The following is a 17229-nucleotide window of genomic DNA, read 5'->3' as shown; positions in this document are numbered from 1 at the left end:
ATAGCCTCTTTGGCTGAGATGTTTTTTCACTCTTCCAGTGTCCTGGACAGCAGCAAGTGATAGAAATAGGAGTGTAAATACAGACAGCCGTGTGAATTCAATTGCTGCAACTATCTGAGGAGCATTTTCCCCCAAACCAAGGCTGTTAAAGGAGAACATGACCACCAGCTTAACAGTAACCAGGGCATTAGGGAAAGGCTTCTGAGGCACAGAAGAAACAGTCTGAAAACAAAGTTTAGAAGAAGCAAGAACAGTTTGAGAGAGGAGAGAGGAGTGGGAAGGAAGTGGCCACCGAGGCCAGGGTGCTCTGCTGCTTGGCCACTTCTGTCTGTAAGAAGCTCCCTGGCAGCTGAGTGCCATGGGTGACCTCAATGATGGTACTGAGTGCCATGCAGCAGGCACAGACCCACAGTTCTGCAGTGTGACAACGTGACCCTGTGCTTTCACCTGTGGTTCGCAGGCTGCTGGAGGAGGTGTGGATACTCACGAACCCTACATCTCCAGCAGGAAGTGCGTGGGGACCAGGGGAACCTCTGATTCCACAAAGGGGATGTGTTCTTGCTGCTGCACTTCCTGACGGGCTGATGGGAGGCTGGAGGTTGCACAAGTTTTGTGAATGTGTTTTTCTGTGGGGTGAGTCTCGCTATAGGACACAAAATGAATGACTCACACACTGCTGTTCTCAAGGTGAGGAAAAAAATGGAACATTTATTTTCTGACTCTAACATTTATAGTTTTCCAGAAGTGACAGTGGATTGGAGGGTGACAGTGCCACCTTCCCAATGACACTGGTCAAACCAACAGTGCATCAAATTTCTCCTCCTCCATAAAAAAATGCAAAACAATGAGTTTTTACAGAAAGTGTGAGAGAAAGTTTGTTACATGAATGTAAACATCAGAAGGCAAAAAAAATCTTAAAAAATCAGGGCAACAGGCAAGAGCTTTTGAACATTACTTACATCAAGATGTTTAGAAATGTAGGCTCTGACACTGCCTGCAGCCTGTTGTGCACAAAGTAACAGAATCAGAGCATGTCTTCTACAGAGAGCTCAGGCTTGTCCTCCACTGTAAGCAGTTCTGTGCCCTGATCTTCTGGTGCTTCAGCTGAAATGCCTGTGCTGCTGCTATGAGCTCTCCTATTCCTGTGTCTCTGCACCCATGCATTCCTCATCACAGGGAGAAACCAGCTGATGGAACTAGAGCAAAGGCTGAGTTCCCATCTCAGTCCATTCAGAGGACATTGGGATCCAGTCAGGACCCTTTATCCTTAGGGATATCCTTAGGAGTATGAGGCTGCTGGACAGGAATCCAGACCTCCTTGAGAACTCCAGAAACACCACGTAGTTCTGCAGCTTTTGTAGTCATAACCAAGGCAAAATTCCTGATCTGTCATGCAAAGGGACTCCAGCACCATCAACTGATCCTTTCTGTCCTCCAGCCCCACAAAGATAGGGCATATTGAACTGCACTGCCCAAAGCTCCATCCACACTTCTAAAGGAATTAGTTAATAAGAGTACAGGCAAGTTCTCTGTTGTGCTCAGGATATCTGGGCTCAGGATGCACATGGGCACTGCCCAGACTCAGCCACAGATATGCTTTCTTCTCATTTTAGGCTCCCTTTTGCAGGCTGTGCTCAGTGGGCTTGGCCCTCTGCTAGCAAATGCCAAATATACCTGCCCGTGGATGTATTCTCACACACATGGAACCTCAGCGGGAGAGAGCAGGCAGCAGAGAGGTAAGGCCATGCATGACCTGTGGAAGTGCCTGAGGCTGTGCAAAGGGAGAGGTAGTGAGCTGCAGAGATGCTCCCCTTCATCTGTTTTCTTTGTCTTGGTGACTTTCTAGGTTGCACTGGGTGTTGCTTGAAGTGTGCTGGCAGGGTAATGATGGAAGTTCCTCAATTTCCATGTGCTGTGGGTTCACCCAGGATATGGCTTTTTCAGCACATCAGATTAGAGCCTGTGAAGATTGCTCACCAGTGTGGGGGGTGGCCTGTGCAGGAGGAAGGCTGTTTGTGGCCACACTGGTAACAGGGACCCTTGGAGAAGAGTGATCCTCTTGCAGAGAGGATGAATGGCCAAGGGAGAGTCAGTCCTGGAAGTGCAGGTAACCCCCAAACCTTCCTTCCTCTCTGTCCTCCTGTCAAAGGGGTTGGGGAAAGACAGGGCTGGGATGGATCCTGGGCATGGTGCAGTTCCTGGATCTCCTACCAGGAGATGGGGCTTAGGACAAGAGCCAAGCAAAAGATGAGGGAAGGGGGCAATGCCCAGGCTGGCAGGATGACCTTTTCCTAGAGCCAGGGGAATGGAAGTCCAGGCAGAGCGTGCCCTGCTCTTCCCTTCAGTGCTGGGTCTGGAAACAATGGGACTGAAGGGTGCTGTCCTTCTGTCATTGCCCTGCTAAAGCTCTCTGCATCGCGCTGAGCACAACTCCCTGCTCCCATCTCTGCTGTCCCCAAGGACAACCCAGCCAGGGCTCTGCCATGAGCTCCCAAGTGCCTTTTCCCCCTGTGGAAACAATGCCTCTGTGTGTCTGGCTGTGCACACCCTGAGCTGGGCAGTCACTCCTTTGGGGAACTGTGCCACTGCAGAAAGGGGCTCACGGTACAGAGGCAAAAGGCAGGTAGTGAGAGAAAGAAGCTCTAAAGAGAGAGGAAGAGGAGGGAGATCCAGAATGAGCATTCAGTGACAGACAGGGTAATGGGAGGCAAGCAGGAAGATGTGTTGAGGAGAAAGGAGGTCTGACAGGACACAGGGGGAGTCAGGGTTAGGCAGAACACAGGCAGGTCTTGTGATAAACAGGGAAATAAAAAAGCAGCCTCAGGGCAGCCCCTGTGCACTGTTCTCTGTGGCTCTGAGCCACTGCTAGGGACAGGCAGCGGGACCTGCTTCCAGCGCCTGTGAGGCTCCCCAGTCCTTGGATCAAGGGAGCAGCAGGGTGTTAGTGTACAGAGCCCCCTGGGTTATCCTGCTCCTAACTCTGGCCTGGGACATGCTCACACTTGCTTTGTGTTTTCAGCCCCAGCAGAAGAGAGAGGTTGCTCCTGGCTGAACGTCTGGGTTTTCCTTATTTTTGCCCTTGCAGTCAAAGCTGCCTTCGTGGCCTTGTGCCTCTGGCTTGGTGAGTACCAGGGTGTCTTAAATTCCCTTGGGATGAAGGGCTCAGCTGCCTGCCCTTGGTCAGGTGGAAAACCCACATCCTAGTCTCTCTGACACAAGGAGAACGCCCTTCACCAAAACAGAGGTTGTCGGAACTCAGAATGTCCCACAGACATTCTCGGATGTTCCAGACCCAGGTCAAAAGCATCTGAGACCCTGGCATGCAGCCAGAAACCCCTGTGGCTTTGAATCTGACCCATGGAACAGTTTACCAACTTTGCAGGAAGAACAAGAAGTCACAAAAGTTTAGATATTGTAGTAGAAGTAGTCACGAAGTAAAGGGTAGGATTTCTGAGTGCTGTACAGGGGGGTTTTAAGCCTTGTACGCAGGGGTCCAAGTTTTGTACATGGGGGTCAGGAGTTCTAAGATGGAGGGACTTGGGTGTGCCCTGTCCTCTTTCTTTCTCCTTCCTAACCTCCATGTCTTTGGTGGTGTTGGCACTCACAGATTGGTTTAGAGTAGAAAGTCACCATTCAATATAGATAGTAGGCATTGGGGAAAAGGTATAAACATGTAGTACGTAATATATGATATAAAAGATAGCACCAGCCCCCTGGGAGGGCAGAGTGCCTTTGTCTGAGCTGCTGAACAGGCCACAGCAGTTCAGGGAGAAGAATCTTGTAGATAACCAACAATAAACAACCTTGAGAACAGACAACAGAAGACTACTGAGTCTTTCTTCGAAGGCACGGGTTGGAGGAGGGACTTTTCCATCTTTCGGGGTCATCCCAATCCGGGGGTGAAACCCCACAACAGGTGAGAGATCCCTTCTCATGCAGCCTTGACCTCTGTGAGAACATCTCTGTAGCTCTTAACCCACCATTTGAATCTCTGGGCATAAGGCAGATCTCTTGGATAAGCTGGCTGTGTAAGGAACTGCCTGTGGTGGCAGCAAGGCTGTCAGAGCAGGTTGCTCTCAGTCCCTCTCAGTCTGCATGAGCTGAGGCCTTGGACAGCTCTTCTCTGATGGGAGTCTTTCCAGAGGACTGTGAGCCAGTGATTTCCTATCCTGCTTCCCCAGGAAGGCTAAGGCAGGACCAGTGTCTCTCAGCCAACAGAGGTTTCATGGCTATCTGAGGAAGACACTGACCCTTTTGGATCCCTACAGGGATGAGCAGCTGCACAGCAGGTCAAATCCCTCAGCTGGACTAAACCAGGAGTCATCTCTCTTCTCATCCTTGATCTTTGGGTAGGGACAAGGTCACCTTTATTGGCAATGGGGGTGCTCAGCCAGGCATGGCCCTTGTCCATCTCCTCTGAGCCTTCCTCCATTACAGCAATTCACTAATCAGGCACTGGAGCCACTAGGATTGTTCTGCTCATAAGTGAAAATAGTTCTGAATTAAATGATTGATGAAAATAGGCATCAGGATTGGTAAGCACACCCTGATCAGCTCCTAATCCATACTCCTGATGAGTGTCTGAGTGGCTAGGAATTCCTAGCGATTGTGGCTGTGGCCTGTCTCCAAGAGTGCATTATTCCCCACAAAGTGGAGCTAGGAAGTCCTAGGGGTTTATGCTGCACCCTGGTTTCAGCAGCTCCAGCCGTGAGTGATTCCCTTCTCCTGGAGCGTGTGTTGCTGATGGAACAGGCCCAGCTGAGGGTGACTCCTCCAAGTGCCTGTTGCTGTGCAGTTGAGGAAGAGACAAAGGGTGACAGTGAGAGGCTGCTTTGTAGACTGGCAGCTGGGCTGTGGGTCTGTGCATGGCAGAGTGGCTGTGGCTGGGAGGGCTCACTCGTGCCGTGTGTGTGGCATGTCCCCAGGGGGATGTGCTTCCAGGGGTCCCTGTGCTGTCTGACTTGGAAGACGGTCTCTTTCTGGCTGGGAAGGCAGCTGTGCCACTGGTGTGGGCCAGGAGAGGTGACAGTTGGGACAGTGCTTGCTGGGGAAATGGTGGAAGGAGAGTCAAGAGGCCAGAGATGCTGTGTGAGGAGCTGGGAGCAAGGGGTAATTCTGCTGCCTTTCCTCTCCCTTTGCAGTGGTTCCCTTCTGCCACAGCAGTGACCAGCCCTCAGCCCTGCAGCAGCAGTTCTCGCAGTGGGAGTGCGACTCAGCGGTGCCACAAGGCACAGGTCAGTCCTCCCAATGTCCCCTCTTCCCTGGGCCTAAGGGCCTCCAGGTGGCTGTACCAGTGTGTGAACCCAGGACATCCTCTGGGTGCCCTGGATGGCCAGAGCTGCTGGCAGGGGGTTCTGAGACCCTGGCATGCAGCCAAAGAGATGTGGGGTTTCGATCTAAGCCCCTGGAGCAAATTACTAACTCTATATGAAGAATCACAAGCCACACAAGTTTAGGTAGCATAGTAGAGATAATCACAAAGTGAAGGGAAAAATTTTTGAGTGCTGTACAAGGGGGTTTAAAGCCTTGTCCGCAGGGGTCCAAGTTTTATACATGAGAGTCAGGAATTCTAAAATGGAGGGATTTGAGTGTGCCCTGTCCTCCTTCTTTCTCCTTCCTAAACTCCATATCTTTAGTAATATTAACACTCACAAATTAACTTAGAATAAAAAGTCTCTATTCAGTATAAATAGTAGACATTAAAAAAATATAAACATATAACAAATAACATATAATATAAAAAATAGCACCAACGCCCTAAGAGAGCTGTGTACTTTTGTCTGACCTGCTGAACAGGTCACAGCAGTTCAGAAGAAAAATCTTTTCGATAACCAACAATAAAGAGCCTTGAGACCGGACAACAGAGGACTATTGTGTCTTTCTTTGAAGGCACGAGTTGGAGGAGAGACTTTTCCATCTTTCGGGGTCACACCAATCTGGGGGTGAGACCCCACCTACCAGGACAAGTCAAACCACATCCCCAAAAGAACTTTGGAGAGACCTGAGATCTCCTTACAAGGATTACCACAGCTTTGGGTACACAAAGCTCACTGGTCATACCCGAAAGCAATGGGAAGAAATGTCTGTACTACCCCTGTTTTTTCAAGAACTTTCTTTCTGTTAGGAAAAGTCACTTTTCCTGAGGACATGAGCACTGTCCCTGACAAACCTGGATCTTTGCAGTCACCATCTCTTGTTAGTAGCCTTAATCTCTCTGTCCTCTCCCTGCACAGATGGAGGCTGGACGTGCTGCCCCAAGGGCTGGAAAAGGTTTCAAGGAAGCTGCTATTTCCTGTCCAGTGATACAATGTCATGGTCTGAGAGTGCACAGAACTGCGGTGGGATGGGCTCCCAGCTGGTGGTGATCAGCAGCAAGGCAGAGCAGGTAAGTGCACAGGGCTGAGAGAGGGACCCAGCAAGCAGAGCCACAGTGCTGGGCCCTGGAGGGGACTCAGAGCCCCTCCGTGTCCTGCAGGAAGGGTACGGGGAAGGTCCTGTCTGCACCTCTGCAGCACCAGCCCCCTCTGCCACCAGCCCCACCCCACAGGGACTCCTGATGCCTCTCTATGGTCAGTCCTGCCACTCATGGACATTTCACTCTCTCTCTGATTTCTAGGATTTCCTCTCTGAGCAGATAAAACAATCTAAAGAACCTAAACCAGACAATTTCTACATTGGTCTGTTTGCAGAGAAGGAGGGCCAGTGGCAGTGGGTGGACAAGACTCCATACAATGAGACAGCAACGTGAGTGTCTGTGCATGAAGAGTGTTTGGTGTGACTCCTGGTAGGGAAAGCAAATAGGAGAGATGTGAGAGGTTCAGGTGGTGCATGAGAGGGGCTTGTGACTCCACTGCCTTGTTGGAGATCAAAGATGCAGCAAGAAAGAACTTTGTAGGACACCAGGTTCACATGGCCCCATCTGTGCTGAGTATTGGTTATGAATTAACTATCTGTGCCATGGAAATCAATGCTGTAGGCATAGAAAGAACTACAACTTGCTGGCAGCAAGAACCATTCAGAACCCTGATGACCAGCCTGGCCTGACCTGCATTCACTGCATTTTTATGCACAAAATGTCCTCTGCTGAAATGCAGGGAAAGAGATGGGGCACAGGGAGAGAGCACCAGGACTGTCCTTGCTGTGCCTTCATCTGGAGAATAAACTTGCCCAGGAGTCCAGCACAGGCCTCTGCTGGGAGTGAGCTGCGTGGGGTGAGTGGTGGTGATCAGTTCCCCCCGGCAGGATGGAGCAGGGCCCTCTTGTGCTGGAAGGCTGCAGGAAGGAGGCAGGTTTCCATGTGTCACTGGTGCCAGTGGGTTATGGTTTGGGAGGAAGGGCACTGCTTCAGTCCATGAATCAGCATTGGGAATTTCTGTCTTTTCCCTTCAAGTCTTGCATCCCGCTGTGGCCTTTTCCTGCTGTGCTTTACAGTGGACACTGGGAATAACAAGCCTGTCTCTGTCCCAGGTTCTGGCGAGAAGGAGAACCAAACTTTTTAACTGGTGAAAATTGCACTGTAATGCATGTGCATACAAAACCTCCCAACAACTGGAATGACATCAGCTCGAGTTTGAAGAATCATCGAATTTGTGAAGCTGCAGCAGTAATTGTGTGATGGAAATACCCCTGTCCTGAGCAAAGCTGGGAGCTCAGCAGCGAGCTGGGAACAGCTCTGGCTGTGCTGGGAAGGGTGGGGAGCTCTGACACATCTTCACTGTGTGGGGTGGGACCATGTGTGTGGAAGTGAAATCGGCTTTGTCCAGCATCCTCAGTGCATGAGGTGGCTCAGGTAACACAGGGAGGCTCAGGCTGTTTGAAGCATCTCCTGTGTTCTTGTGTCCTCTTCTCTCTGAGTGGGTCCAACAGCCTCTGGCTGAAAAGAGATGGACTTCTCCAGGAGGAAGATGCTGGAACGGAAGGCAGATATCCAGAGGTTCGATGTCCTTTTGTCTCCTGGAGCAGAGCTGTTTGGGTTTTTTTTTGAGTCACACACAAGATGTCCTCTAGCTGTACTGGTTGTGCTGAACAAATTCTGAAATCTTGGACAAGAGAAAATACAGGATCAGACTAATGAAGAAAGACCCTGTGCTCTGGGTGCATATCTCTCTTTCCTTTTCCATCTCTAAGCTGTTTGGGTATAATCCACAAATGATGGAACGGTTTGGGTTGGAAGGTACTGTTAAGGATAATCTAGTTTCAAGTCCCCTTGGTCATGGGCAGGGACAGCTTCCACTAGACTAGGTTGCTCATATCCCCATCATGCCAGGCCTTGAACATATTAGAGTTGGGACATGTCTCCTATGGGCTACTGGTTCCAGTGCCTAACCCCCTCACCTTCAAAACAGTAGAAAGGATCCGCTGTTCCTTCCCAATATTTAATTGCAACCTGCCATCTGCCAGTCTAAAGCCATTCCCCTTTGTCCTCACACAACATTCTTGCATACAAAGTCCCTCTCCCCAAGGCTATTTCCACTGCTGTAGTATTGACACTTGCAGGGATTTGACTTCATTCCACAGGATACAGTCACCAACACAAGCAGATGTGAACAAGTGTCAGAGGCAGCTGTGAGAAAGCAGTTGTCAGCAGAGACTTGTGGTGGTACCAGGGAACTGGAGAAGTGCCATGCTGCAAACATCCTCCCTTCCCTTTGCTGGTGTCCAGGTCCTCTCCAGCTTCCCAGTGCAGATGTGTATCTCATGCAGAACGTACTCCCTCTCTGATGCCGCTTGAGTTGATGTCTCTTGGTGTCCTGTGGTGGGAACATGATCACCAATCTCTTCAGGGCCTCTTTGGGCCTGTGATGCTTCTCCCCTCTTCCATTGCTCTCTTCCCTGTTCCAAGCCTTACCTTTCCTCACAGCTCCTACTTAACCTATTTCTTTATGGCATTTCTCTCTCTTTGCCTCAACCTACTCTCATTCCCTGCTGGCTCTGCCTAAGCCCAGTTCTCTGGCTGTGAACACAATATGACTTCCTTCAGTCCCCCTAAGTCACACATCTAGACCCAGAGTCAATGTGCCTCCCCTGGAGACCCACTGCCAGACAAGTCTTCTGGTTTTGGGACTTCTATAGGGGACAAGCTTGTCCCTGCAAAGCAGCATTTTAACCACTTCCCTCAGAGTTTATTTGCATGTTGACTTGCTTCTCCACTGTGCATTTGCATGCATTTACCTTCCAGGGATGTATTGTTCTCTAGTTTTGAGTTCATTTCTCTAGTTCCCAGATCACTTGTCCTCCCAGCTTGTCTCCTGGCCTCTTGGCTTGTCCATTCTCAAGCTTTCAGGGCAATTTCTGCTCTTAGACTTGTTGCTACCTTTTCCTCCCCATGGGGCTGAGTCTTTGCATTAGAGGAATGAACTTTGGTCCATCTCCAGAAGGCAGCAGGGCTGGAATCATCTCCTACAGCAATGAGAGCCATTGTCTCCAAATATCTGAAGCTGAAGCATAAGAGGCCTGATGGAGGAAACCTCATCCTGAGGGCAACGGGGAGGCCAGCAGATACACACAGAGGGTCTTTGAAATGGGTGTGAGTGCTGCAGCCTGCATCCCCACTTGGCTGAGAGGGAATATTGTGTGGAAGACTGATTGCCAGGCAGTTGGTAGCATCCCTCCCTCCTCTGCTCTGAACACTTCTAACTCAGCCTCTCTTCATGTGAAGGAGGTCCATCCCAAAGATGCTCCATTTGCCTTGTCAGGGCCTGGGAACCTTCTCTCAGTTACTCCTGCCTGGCAAAGACTGCATTTGCAATGAGATTGGCTATTTCCTGTCAGTTCCTAGGACACATGGTCAGTGGCATGGTCAGCTGCGTGAGGAACAACCTGCAGAGAACAATCCAGCATTGTCCCCAAGCCTTTGGGGGCTCTCCAGAGAAAAGGCCATATTCCCTCTCTGTCTTGGGCACGTTCACTCTGTGTCCTGCTACTGCTGCCCAGGTGAGACTGCAGGTGCTGCACAGTGGGCTGGAGAGGCTCTCTAAGTTGGTGCTCCCACATATTGGCTGAACAGATGTCTTGGAAAGAAGGACACAGGCTCCCACAGGGTGGGGATCAATACCAAAGCAGAACATCCAAGTGGGAGTCTTCCCAAGGGAGTCTTGCAAACAAATGCTCAAATTGGCCAGTGTTTGCCCTCCTGAAGCCTCTGCTTGTGATCCTGGCTTTTGCCCTGCAGCCTTCTCACACGATCCTGCATCCCAACGTCTCAGAATTACTGCAGATAAGCTGGCACCCAGCCTCTACTTCCCCAGCAGTTCAGCTTCATTGGGGAGTGTGAGAGCCAGCAGAGTCCATTTCCTCCTGGCGTCCTCCTTACCCTGTCTCCCAAAGGTCCATGAAAAGGAACCTCCAGTGTCCTCCTGCATTTATTTCATCTTTCCTGCTGAAAACAAAGCTCAGAAACTGCAGCACAAGTTGCAGAGCCTCACAGCTGCCAGTGTGAGCTGTCCCCCACCCACTGCTGGGGCTCAGGCCTGTGGGGCTGGTTTCCAGGCTGTGAGAGGGCAAAGCAACCAGGCACAGTGGGAACAACTTTCTCTGGGATTGATTCTCTCTTCCTGTATTGTCCCTGTTGCCAGCACTTCTGCTGTGCTTTCTGCCTTTCGCTTTGTTAGTATCTCCTTCCAGGCTACTTGCCCTTATGTCATTGTTGCAGATAAGTCTTTCCCTTCAATCATTTGGAATTCAAGAAAACTGCACAGCAGGACTGCTCAGGGGGTTCAGGTTGATGGAGGAACTGCCATCAACCACTGAGAAAGAGAGAACGTCCTCCACCAAGTTCATTTCTGAACAGGAGCACTCTTGCTGTTCTTTGTACTTGGGACCCTCTCCAGCCTTACCCATGCCACTTCATGTTGGTCAGATGGCCTGGACAGCAGCAAGTGATAGAAATAGGAGTGTGAATGCAGACAGCCGTGTGAATTCAGTTGCTGCAACTATTTCAGGGGGCATTTGCACCAAACCAAGGCTGTTAAAGGAGAACATGACCACCAGCTTAACAGTAACCAGGGCATTAGGAAAGGCTTCTGAGACACAGAAGAAACAGTCTGAAAACAAAGTTTAGAAGAAGCAAGAACAGTTTGAGAGAGGAGAGTGGGAAGGAAGTGGCCACCGAGGCCAGGGTGCTCTGCAGCTTGGCCACCTCTGTCTGTAAGAAGCTCCCTGGCAGCTGAGTGCCATGGGTGACCTCGATGATGGTACTGAGTGCCATGTAGCAGACACAGACCCACAGTTCTGCAGTGACCCTGTGCTTTCACTTGTGGTTCAAAGGCTGCTAGAAGAGTTACGGATATTCATGAACCCTACATCTCCAGCAGGAAGTGTGTGGGGACCAGGGGAAACTCTGCTTCCACAAAGGGGATGTGTTCTTGCTGCTGCAATCCCTGAGGGGCTGGTGAGAGACTGGAGGTTGCACAAGTTTTGTGAATGTGTTTTTCTGTGGGGTGAGAGCTTGTGAATATTAGGTACATCAAGTTGTTTAGAAATGTAGGCTCTGACACTGCCTGCAGCCTGTTGTGCACAAAGTAACAGAATCAGAGCATATCTTCTACAGAGAGCTCAGGCTTGTCCTCCCTTGTAAGCAGTTCTGTGCCCTGATCTTCTGGTGCTTCAGCTGAAATGCCTGTGCTGCTGCTATGAGCTCTCCTATTCCTGTGTCTCTGCACCCATGCATTCCTCATCACAGGGAGAAACCAGCTGATGGAACTAGAGCAAAGGCTGAGTTCCCATCTCAGTCCATTCAGAGGACATTGGGATCCAGTCAGGACCCTTTATCCTTAGGGATATCCTTAGGAGTATGAGGCTGCTGGACAGGAATCCAGACCTCCTTGAGAACTCCAGAAACACAACGTAGTTCTGCAGCTTTTGTAGTCATAACCAAGGCAAAATTCCTGATCTGTCATGCAAAGGGACTCCAGCACCATCAACTGATCCTTTCTGTTCTCCAGCCCCACAAAGACAGGGCATATTGAACTGCACTGCCCAAAGCTCCATCCACACTTCTAAAGGAATTAGTTAATAAGAGTACAGGCAAGTTCTCTGTTGTGCTCAGGATATCTGGGCTCAGGATGCACATGGGCACTGCCCAGACTCAGCCACAGATATGCTTTCTTCTCATTTTAGGCTCCCTTTTGCAGGCTGTGCTCAGTGGGCTTGGCCCTCTGCTAGCAAATGCCAAATATACCTGCTCGTGGATGTATTCTCACACACATGGAGCCTCAGCGGGAGAGAGCAGGCAGCAGAGAGGGAAGGCCATGCATGACCTGTGGAAGTGCCTGAGGCTGTGCAAAGGGAGAGGTAGTGAGCTGCAGAGATGCTCCCCTTCATCTGTTTTCTTTGTCTTGGTGACTTTCTAGGTTGCACTGGCTGTTGCTTGAAGTGTGCTGGCAGGGTAATGATGGAAGTTCCTCAATTTCCATGTGCTGTGGGTTCACCCAGGATATGGCTTTTTCAGCACATCAGATTAGAGCCTGTGAAGATTGCTCACCAGTGTGAGAGGTGGCCTGTGCAGGAGGAAGGCTGTTTGTGGCCACACTGGTAACAGGGACCCTTGGAGAAGAGTGATCCTCCTGCAGAGAGGATGAATGGCCAAGGGAGAGTCAGTCCTGGAAGTGCAGGTAACCCCCAAACCTTTTTTCCTCTCTGTCCTCCTGTCAAAGGGGTTGGGGAAAGACAGGGCTGGGATGGATCCTGGGCATGGTGCAGTTCCTGGATCTCCTGCCAGGAGATGGGGCTTAGGACAAGAGCCAAGCAAAAGATGAGGGAAGGGGGCAGTGCCCAGGCTGGCAGGATGACCTTTTCCTAGAGCCAGGGGAATGGAAGTCCAGGCAGAGCGTGCCCTGCTATTCCCTTCAGTGCTGGGTCTGGAAACAATGGGGCTGAAGGGTGCTGTCCTTCTGTCATTGCCCTGCTAAAGCTCTCTGCATCACGCTGAGCACAACTCCCTGCTCCCATCTCTGCTGTCCCCAAGGACAACCCAGCCAGGGCTCTGCCATGAGCTCCCAAGTGCCTTTTCCCCCTGTGGAAACAATGCCTCTGTGTGTCTGGCTGTGCACACCCTGAGCTGAGCAGTCACTCCTTTGGGGAACTGTGCCACTGCAGAAAGGGGCTCACGGTACAGAGGCAAAAGGCAGGTAGTGAGAGAAAGAAGCTCTAAAGAGAGAGGAAGAGGAGGGAGATCCAGAAAGAGCATTCAGTGACAGACAGGGTAATGGAAGGCAAGCAGGAAGATGTGTTGAGGAGAAAGGAGGTCTGACAGGACACAGGGGGAAGTCAGGGTTAGGCAGAACACAGGCAGGTCTTGTGATAAACAGGGAAATAAAAAAGCAGCCTGAGGGCAGCCCCTGTGCTACTGTTCTCTGTGGCTCTGAGCCACTGCTAGGGACAGGCAGAAGGACCTGCTTCCAGCACCTGTGAGGCTCCCCAGTCCTTGGAACAAGGGAGCAGCAGGGTGTTAGTGTACAGGGCCCCCTGGGTTATCCTGCTCCTAACTCTGGCCTGGGACATGCTCCCTCTTGCTTTGTGTTTTCAGCCCCAGCAGATGAGAGAGGTTGCTCCTGGCTGAACATCTGGGTTTTCCTTATTTTTGCCCTTGCAGTCAAAGCTGCGTTCGTGGCCTTGTGCCTCTGGCTTGGTGAGTACCAGGGTGTCTTAAAGTCCCTTGGGATGAAGGGCTCAGCTGCCTGCCCTTGGTCAGGTGGAAAACCCACATCCTAGTCTCTCTGACACAAGGAGAATGCCCTTCACCAAAACACAGGTGAGAGATCCCTTCTCATGCAGCCTTGACCTCTGTGAGAACATCTCTGTAGCTCTTAACCCACCATTTGAATCTCTGGGCATAAGGCAGATCTCTTGGATAAGCTGGCTGTGTAAGGAACTGCCTGTGGTGGCAGCAAGGCTGTCAGAGCAGGTTGCTCCTCAGTCCCTCTCAGTCTGCATGAGCTGAGGCCTTGGACAGCTCTTCTCTGATGGGAGTCTTTCCAGAGGACTGTGAGCCAGTGATTTCCTATCCTGCTTCCCCAGGAAGGCTAAGGCAGGACCAGTGTCTCTCAGCCAACAGAGGTTTCATGGCTATCTGAGGAAGACACTGACCCTTTTGGATCCCTACAGGGATGAGCAGCTGCACAGCAGGTCAAATCCCTCAGCTGGACTAAACCAGAAGTCATGTCTCTTCTCATCCTTGATCTTTGGGTAGGGATAAGGTCACCTTTATTGGCAATGGGGGTGCTCAGCCAGGCATGGCCCTTGTCCATCTCCTCTGAGCCTTCTTCCATTACAGCAATTCACTAATCAGGCACTGGAGCCACTAGGATTGTTCTGCTCATAAGTGAAAATAGTTCTGAATTAAATGATTGATGAAAATAGGCATCTGGATTGGTAAGCGCACCCTGATCAGCTCCTAATCCATACTTCTGATGAGTGTCTGAGTTGCTAGGAATTCCTAGCGATTGTGGCTGTGGCCTGTCTCCAAGAGTGCATTATTCCCCACAAAGTGGAGCTAGGAAGTCCTAGGGCTTTATGCTGCACCCTGGTTTCAGCAGCTCCAGCCGTGAGTGATTCCCTTCACCTGGACCGTGTGTTGCTGATGGAACAGGCCCAGCTGAGGGTGACTCCTCCAAGTCCCTGTTGCTGTGCAGTTGAGGAAGAGACAAAGGGTGACAGTGAGAGGCTGCTTTGTAGACTGGCAGCTGGGCTGTGGGTCTGTGCATGGCAGAGTGGCTGTGGCTGGGAGGGCTCACTCGTGCCGTGTGTGTGGCATGTCCCCAGGGGGATGTGCTTCCAGGGGTCCTTGTGCTGTCTGACTTGGAAGACTTTGGTCTCTTTCTGGCTGGGAAGGCAGCTGTGCCACTGGTGTGGGCCAGGAGAGGTGACAGCTGGGACAGTGCTTGCTGGGGAAATGGTGGAAGGAGAGTCAAGGGGCCAGAGATGCTGTGTGAGGAGCTGGGAGCAAGGGGTAATTCTGCAGCTTTTCCTCTCCCTTTGCAGTGGTTCCCTTCTGCCACAGCAGTGACCAGCCCTCAGCCCTGCAGCAGCAGTTCTCGCAGTGGGAGTGCGACTCAGCGGTGCCACAAGGCACAGGTCAGTCCTCCCAATGTCCCCTCTTCCCTGGCGCTAAGGGCCTCCAGGAGGCTGTACCAGGACAAGTCAAACCACATCCCCAAAAGAACTCTGGGGAGACCTGAGATCTCCTTACAAGGATTACCACAGCTTTAGGAACACAAAACTCACTGGTCATACCCCAAAGCAATGGGAAGAAATGTCTGTACTATCCCTGTTTTTTCAAGCATTTTCTGTCAGGAAAAGTCACTGAGGAGGACATGAACACTGTCCCTGGAAAACCTGGATCTCTGCAATCACCATCTCTTGTTAGTAGCCTTCATCTCTTTGTCCTCTCCCTGCACAGACGGAGGCTGGACGTGCTGCCCCAAGGGCTGGAGAAGGTTTCAAGGAAGCTGCTATTTCCTGTCCAGTGATACAATGAACTGTGCTGAGAGTGCACAGAACTGCGGTGGGATGGGCTCCCAGCTGGTGGTGATCAGCAGCAAGGCAGAGCAGGTAAGTGCACAGGGCTGAGAGAGGGACCCAGCAGGCAGAGCCACAGTGCTGGGCCCTGGAGGGGACTCAGAGCCCCTCCGTGTCCTGCAGGAAGGGTACGGGGAAGGTCCTGTCTGCATCTCTGCAGCACCAGCCCCCTCTGCCACCAGCCCCACCCCACAGGGACTCCTGATGCCTCTCTGTGCTCAGTCCTGCCACTCATGGACATTTCACTCTCTCTCTGACTGCCAGGATTTCCTCTCCAAACTGAAAAATCAACTGCAGAAAAATCAACAGCTTAAAAGAGATAATTTCTACATTGGTCTGTTTGAGAAGAAGGAGGGCCAGTGGCAGTGGGTGGACAAGACTCCATACAATGAGACAGCAACGTGAGTGTCTGTGCATGAAGAGTGTTTGGTGTCACCCCTGGTAGGGAAAGAAAATAGGAGAGATGTGAGAGGTTCAGGTGGTGCATGAGAGGGGCTTGTGACTCCACTGCCTTGTTGGAGATCAAAGATGCTGCAAGAAAGAACTTTGTAGGACACCAGGTTCACATGTGTGAACATGTGTGAATATCCCATCTGTGCTCGAAATTGGTTAAAAATGAACTACCTATGACCTAGGAATCTTTGCTGTAGGCAATCAGATAGAACCCTTAATAGTTTAACAGCCTTGCCTGGCCTGAACAGCACTTATATGCACAAAATGGTCTCTGCTGAAATTAATGGAAAGAAAAATGAACACAGGGAGAAAGCACCAGGGCTGTCCTTCTGGAGAACAAACTTGCCCAGGAGTCCAGCACAGGCCTCTGCTGGGAGTGAGCTGCGTGGGGTGAGTGGTGGTGATCAGTTCCCCTCAGCAGGATGGAGCAGGGCCCTCTTGTGCTGGAAGGCTGCAGGAAGGAGGCAGGTTTCCATGTGTCACTGGTGCCAGTGGGATATGGTTTGAGAGGAAGGGAACTGCTTCAGTCCATGAATCAGCATTGGCAATTTCTGTCCCTTCTTTTCAAATTTTTCATCCCACTGTGGCCTTTTCCTGCTGTGCTTTACAGTGGACACCGGGGAGTAACAATCCTGTCTGTGTCCCAGGTTCTGGCGTGCAGGAGAACCAAATGATGGCCATGATGAGAACTGCACTGTAAGGCATATGCCTGAAGAAACCCTCAACAACTGGAATGATGTCAAACCAGATGTCCCGCATTATCGAATTTGTGAAGCAGCAGCAGTAATTGTGTGATGGAAATACCCCTGTCCTGAGCAAAGCTGGGAGCTCAGCAGCGAGCTGGGAACAGCTCTGGCTGTGCTGGGAAGGGTGGGGAGCTCTGACACATCTTCACTGTGTGGGGTGGGACCATGTGTGTGGAAGTGACATGAGCCTTGTCCAGCATCCTCAGTGCATGTGGTGGCTCAGGTAACACAGGGAGGCTCAGGCTCTTTGAAGCATCTCCTGTGCTCTTGTGTCCTCTTCTCTCTGAGTGGTTCTAGCAGCCTCTGGCTGAAAAGAGATGGACTTCTCCAGGAGGAAGATGCTGGAACGGAAGACAAATATCGCAAGATTCAATGTTCTCTGTCTCCTTGAGTAGAGCTGTTTGGTTTTTTTTTTGAGTCACACACAAGATGTCCTCTAGCTGTACTGGTTGTGCTGAACAAATTCTGAAATCTTAGACAATATCACACCAATGAAAAACGTTCTGAGCTCTGG

General features: G+C 51.0%; 1 protein-coding gene across 5 annotated transcripts in view; it reads left to right on the top strand.

Annotated features, from left to right (window-relative positions):
- The window catches only part of LOC119707578 (C-type lectin domain family 4 member D-like), an 18344-nt gene extending 1115 nt beyond the window's left edge, over nt 1–17229 (top strand). Inside the window, exons 1-10 of one of the 5 annotated variants that reach the window (XM_038152791.1) lie at nt 712–1787; nt 1945–2107; nt 3020–3121; nt 5142–5234; nt 6234–6385; nt 6690–6744; nt 14980–15072; nt 15398–15549; nt 15781–15917; nt 16617–17229. In XM_038152791.1, coding sequence (XP_038008719.1) covers nt 2071–2107; nt 3020–3121; nt 5142–5234; nt 6234–6385; nt 6690–6744; nt 14980–15072; nt 15398–15549; nt 15781–15917; nt 16617–16764 — 969 coding nt within the window. In that variant the 5' untranslated portion in view covers nt 712–1787; nt 1945–2070 and the 3' untranslated portion in view covers nt 16765–17229. Of the gene's footprint in view, nt 1–710; nt 2108–3019; nt 3122–5141; nt 5235–6233; nt 6386–6616; nt 6745–7467; nt 7705–11050; nt 12292–12350; nt 12398–12448; nt 12612–13525; nt 13628–14979; nt 15073–15397; nt 15550–15780; nt 15918–16616 lie in introns of those variants that run through there. The other 4 variants (XM_038152800.1, XR_005258794.1, XM_038152808.1 and 1 more) reach the window with 4 other exon arrangements.

Source organism: Motacilla alba, chromosome 1 (genome assembly GCF_015832195.1).
Source record: "Motacilla alba alba isolate MOTALB_02 chromosome 1, Motacilla_alba_V1.0_pri, whole genome shotgun sequence".
Classification (NCBI taxonomy): Eukaryota; Metazoa; Chordata; class Aves; order Passeriformes; family Motacillidae; genus Motacilla; species Motacilla alba.
This window is presented reverse-complemented; position numbering and strand designations above follow the sequence as displayed.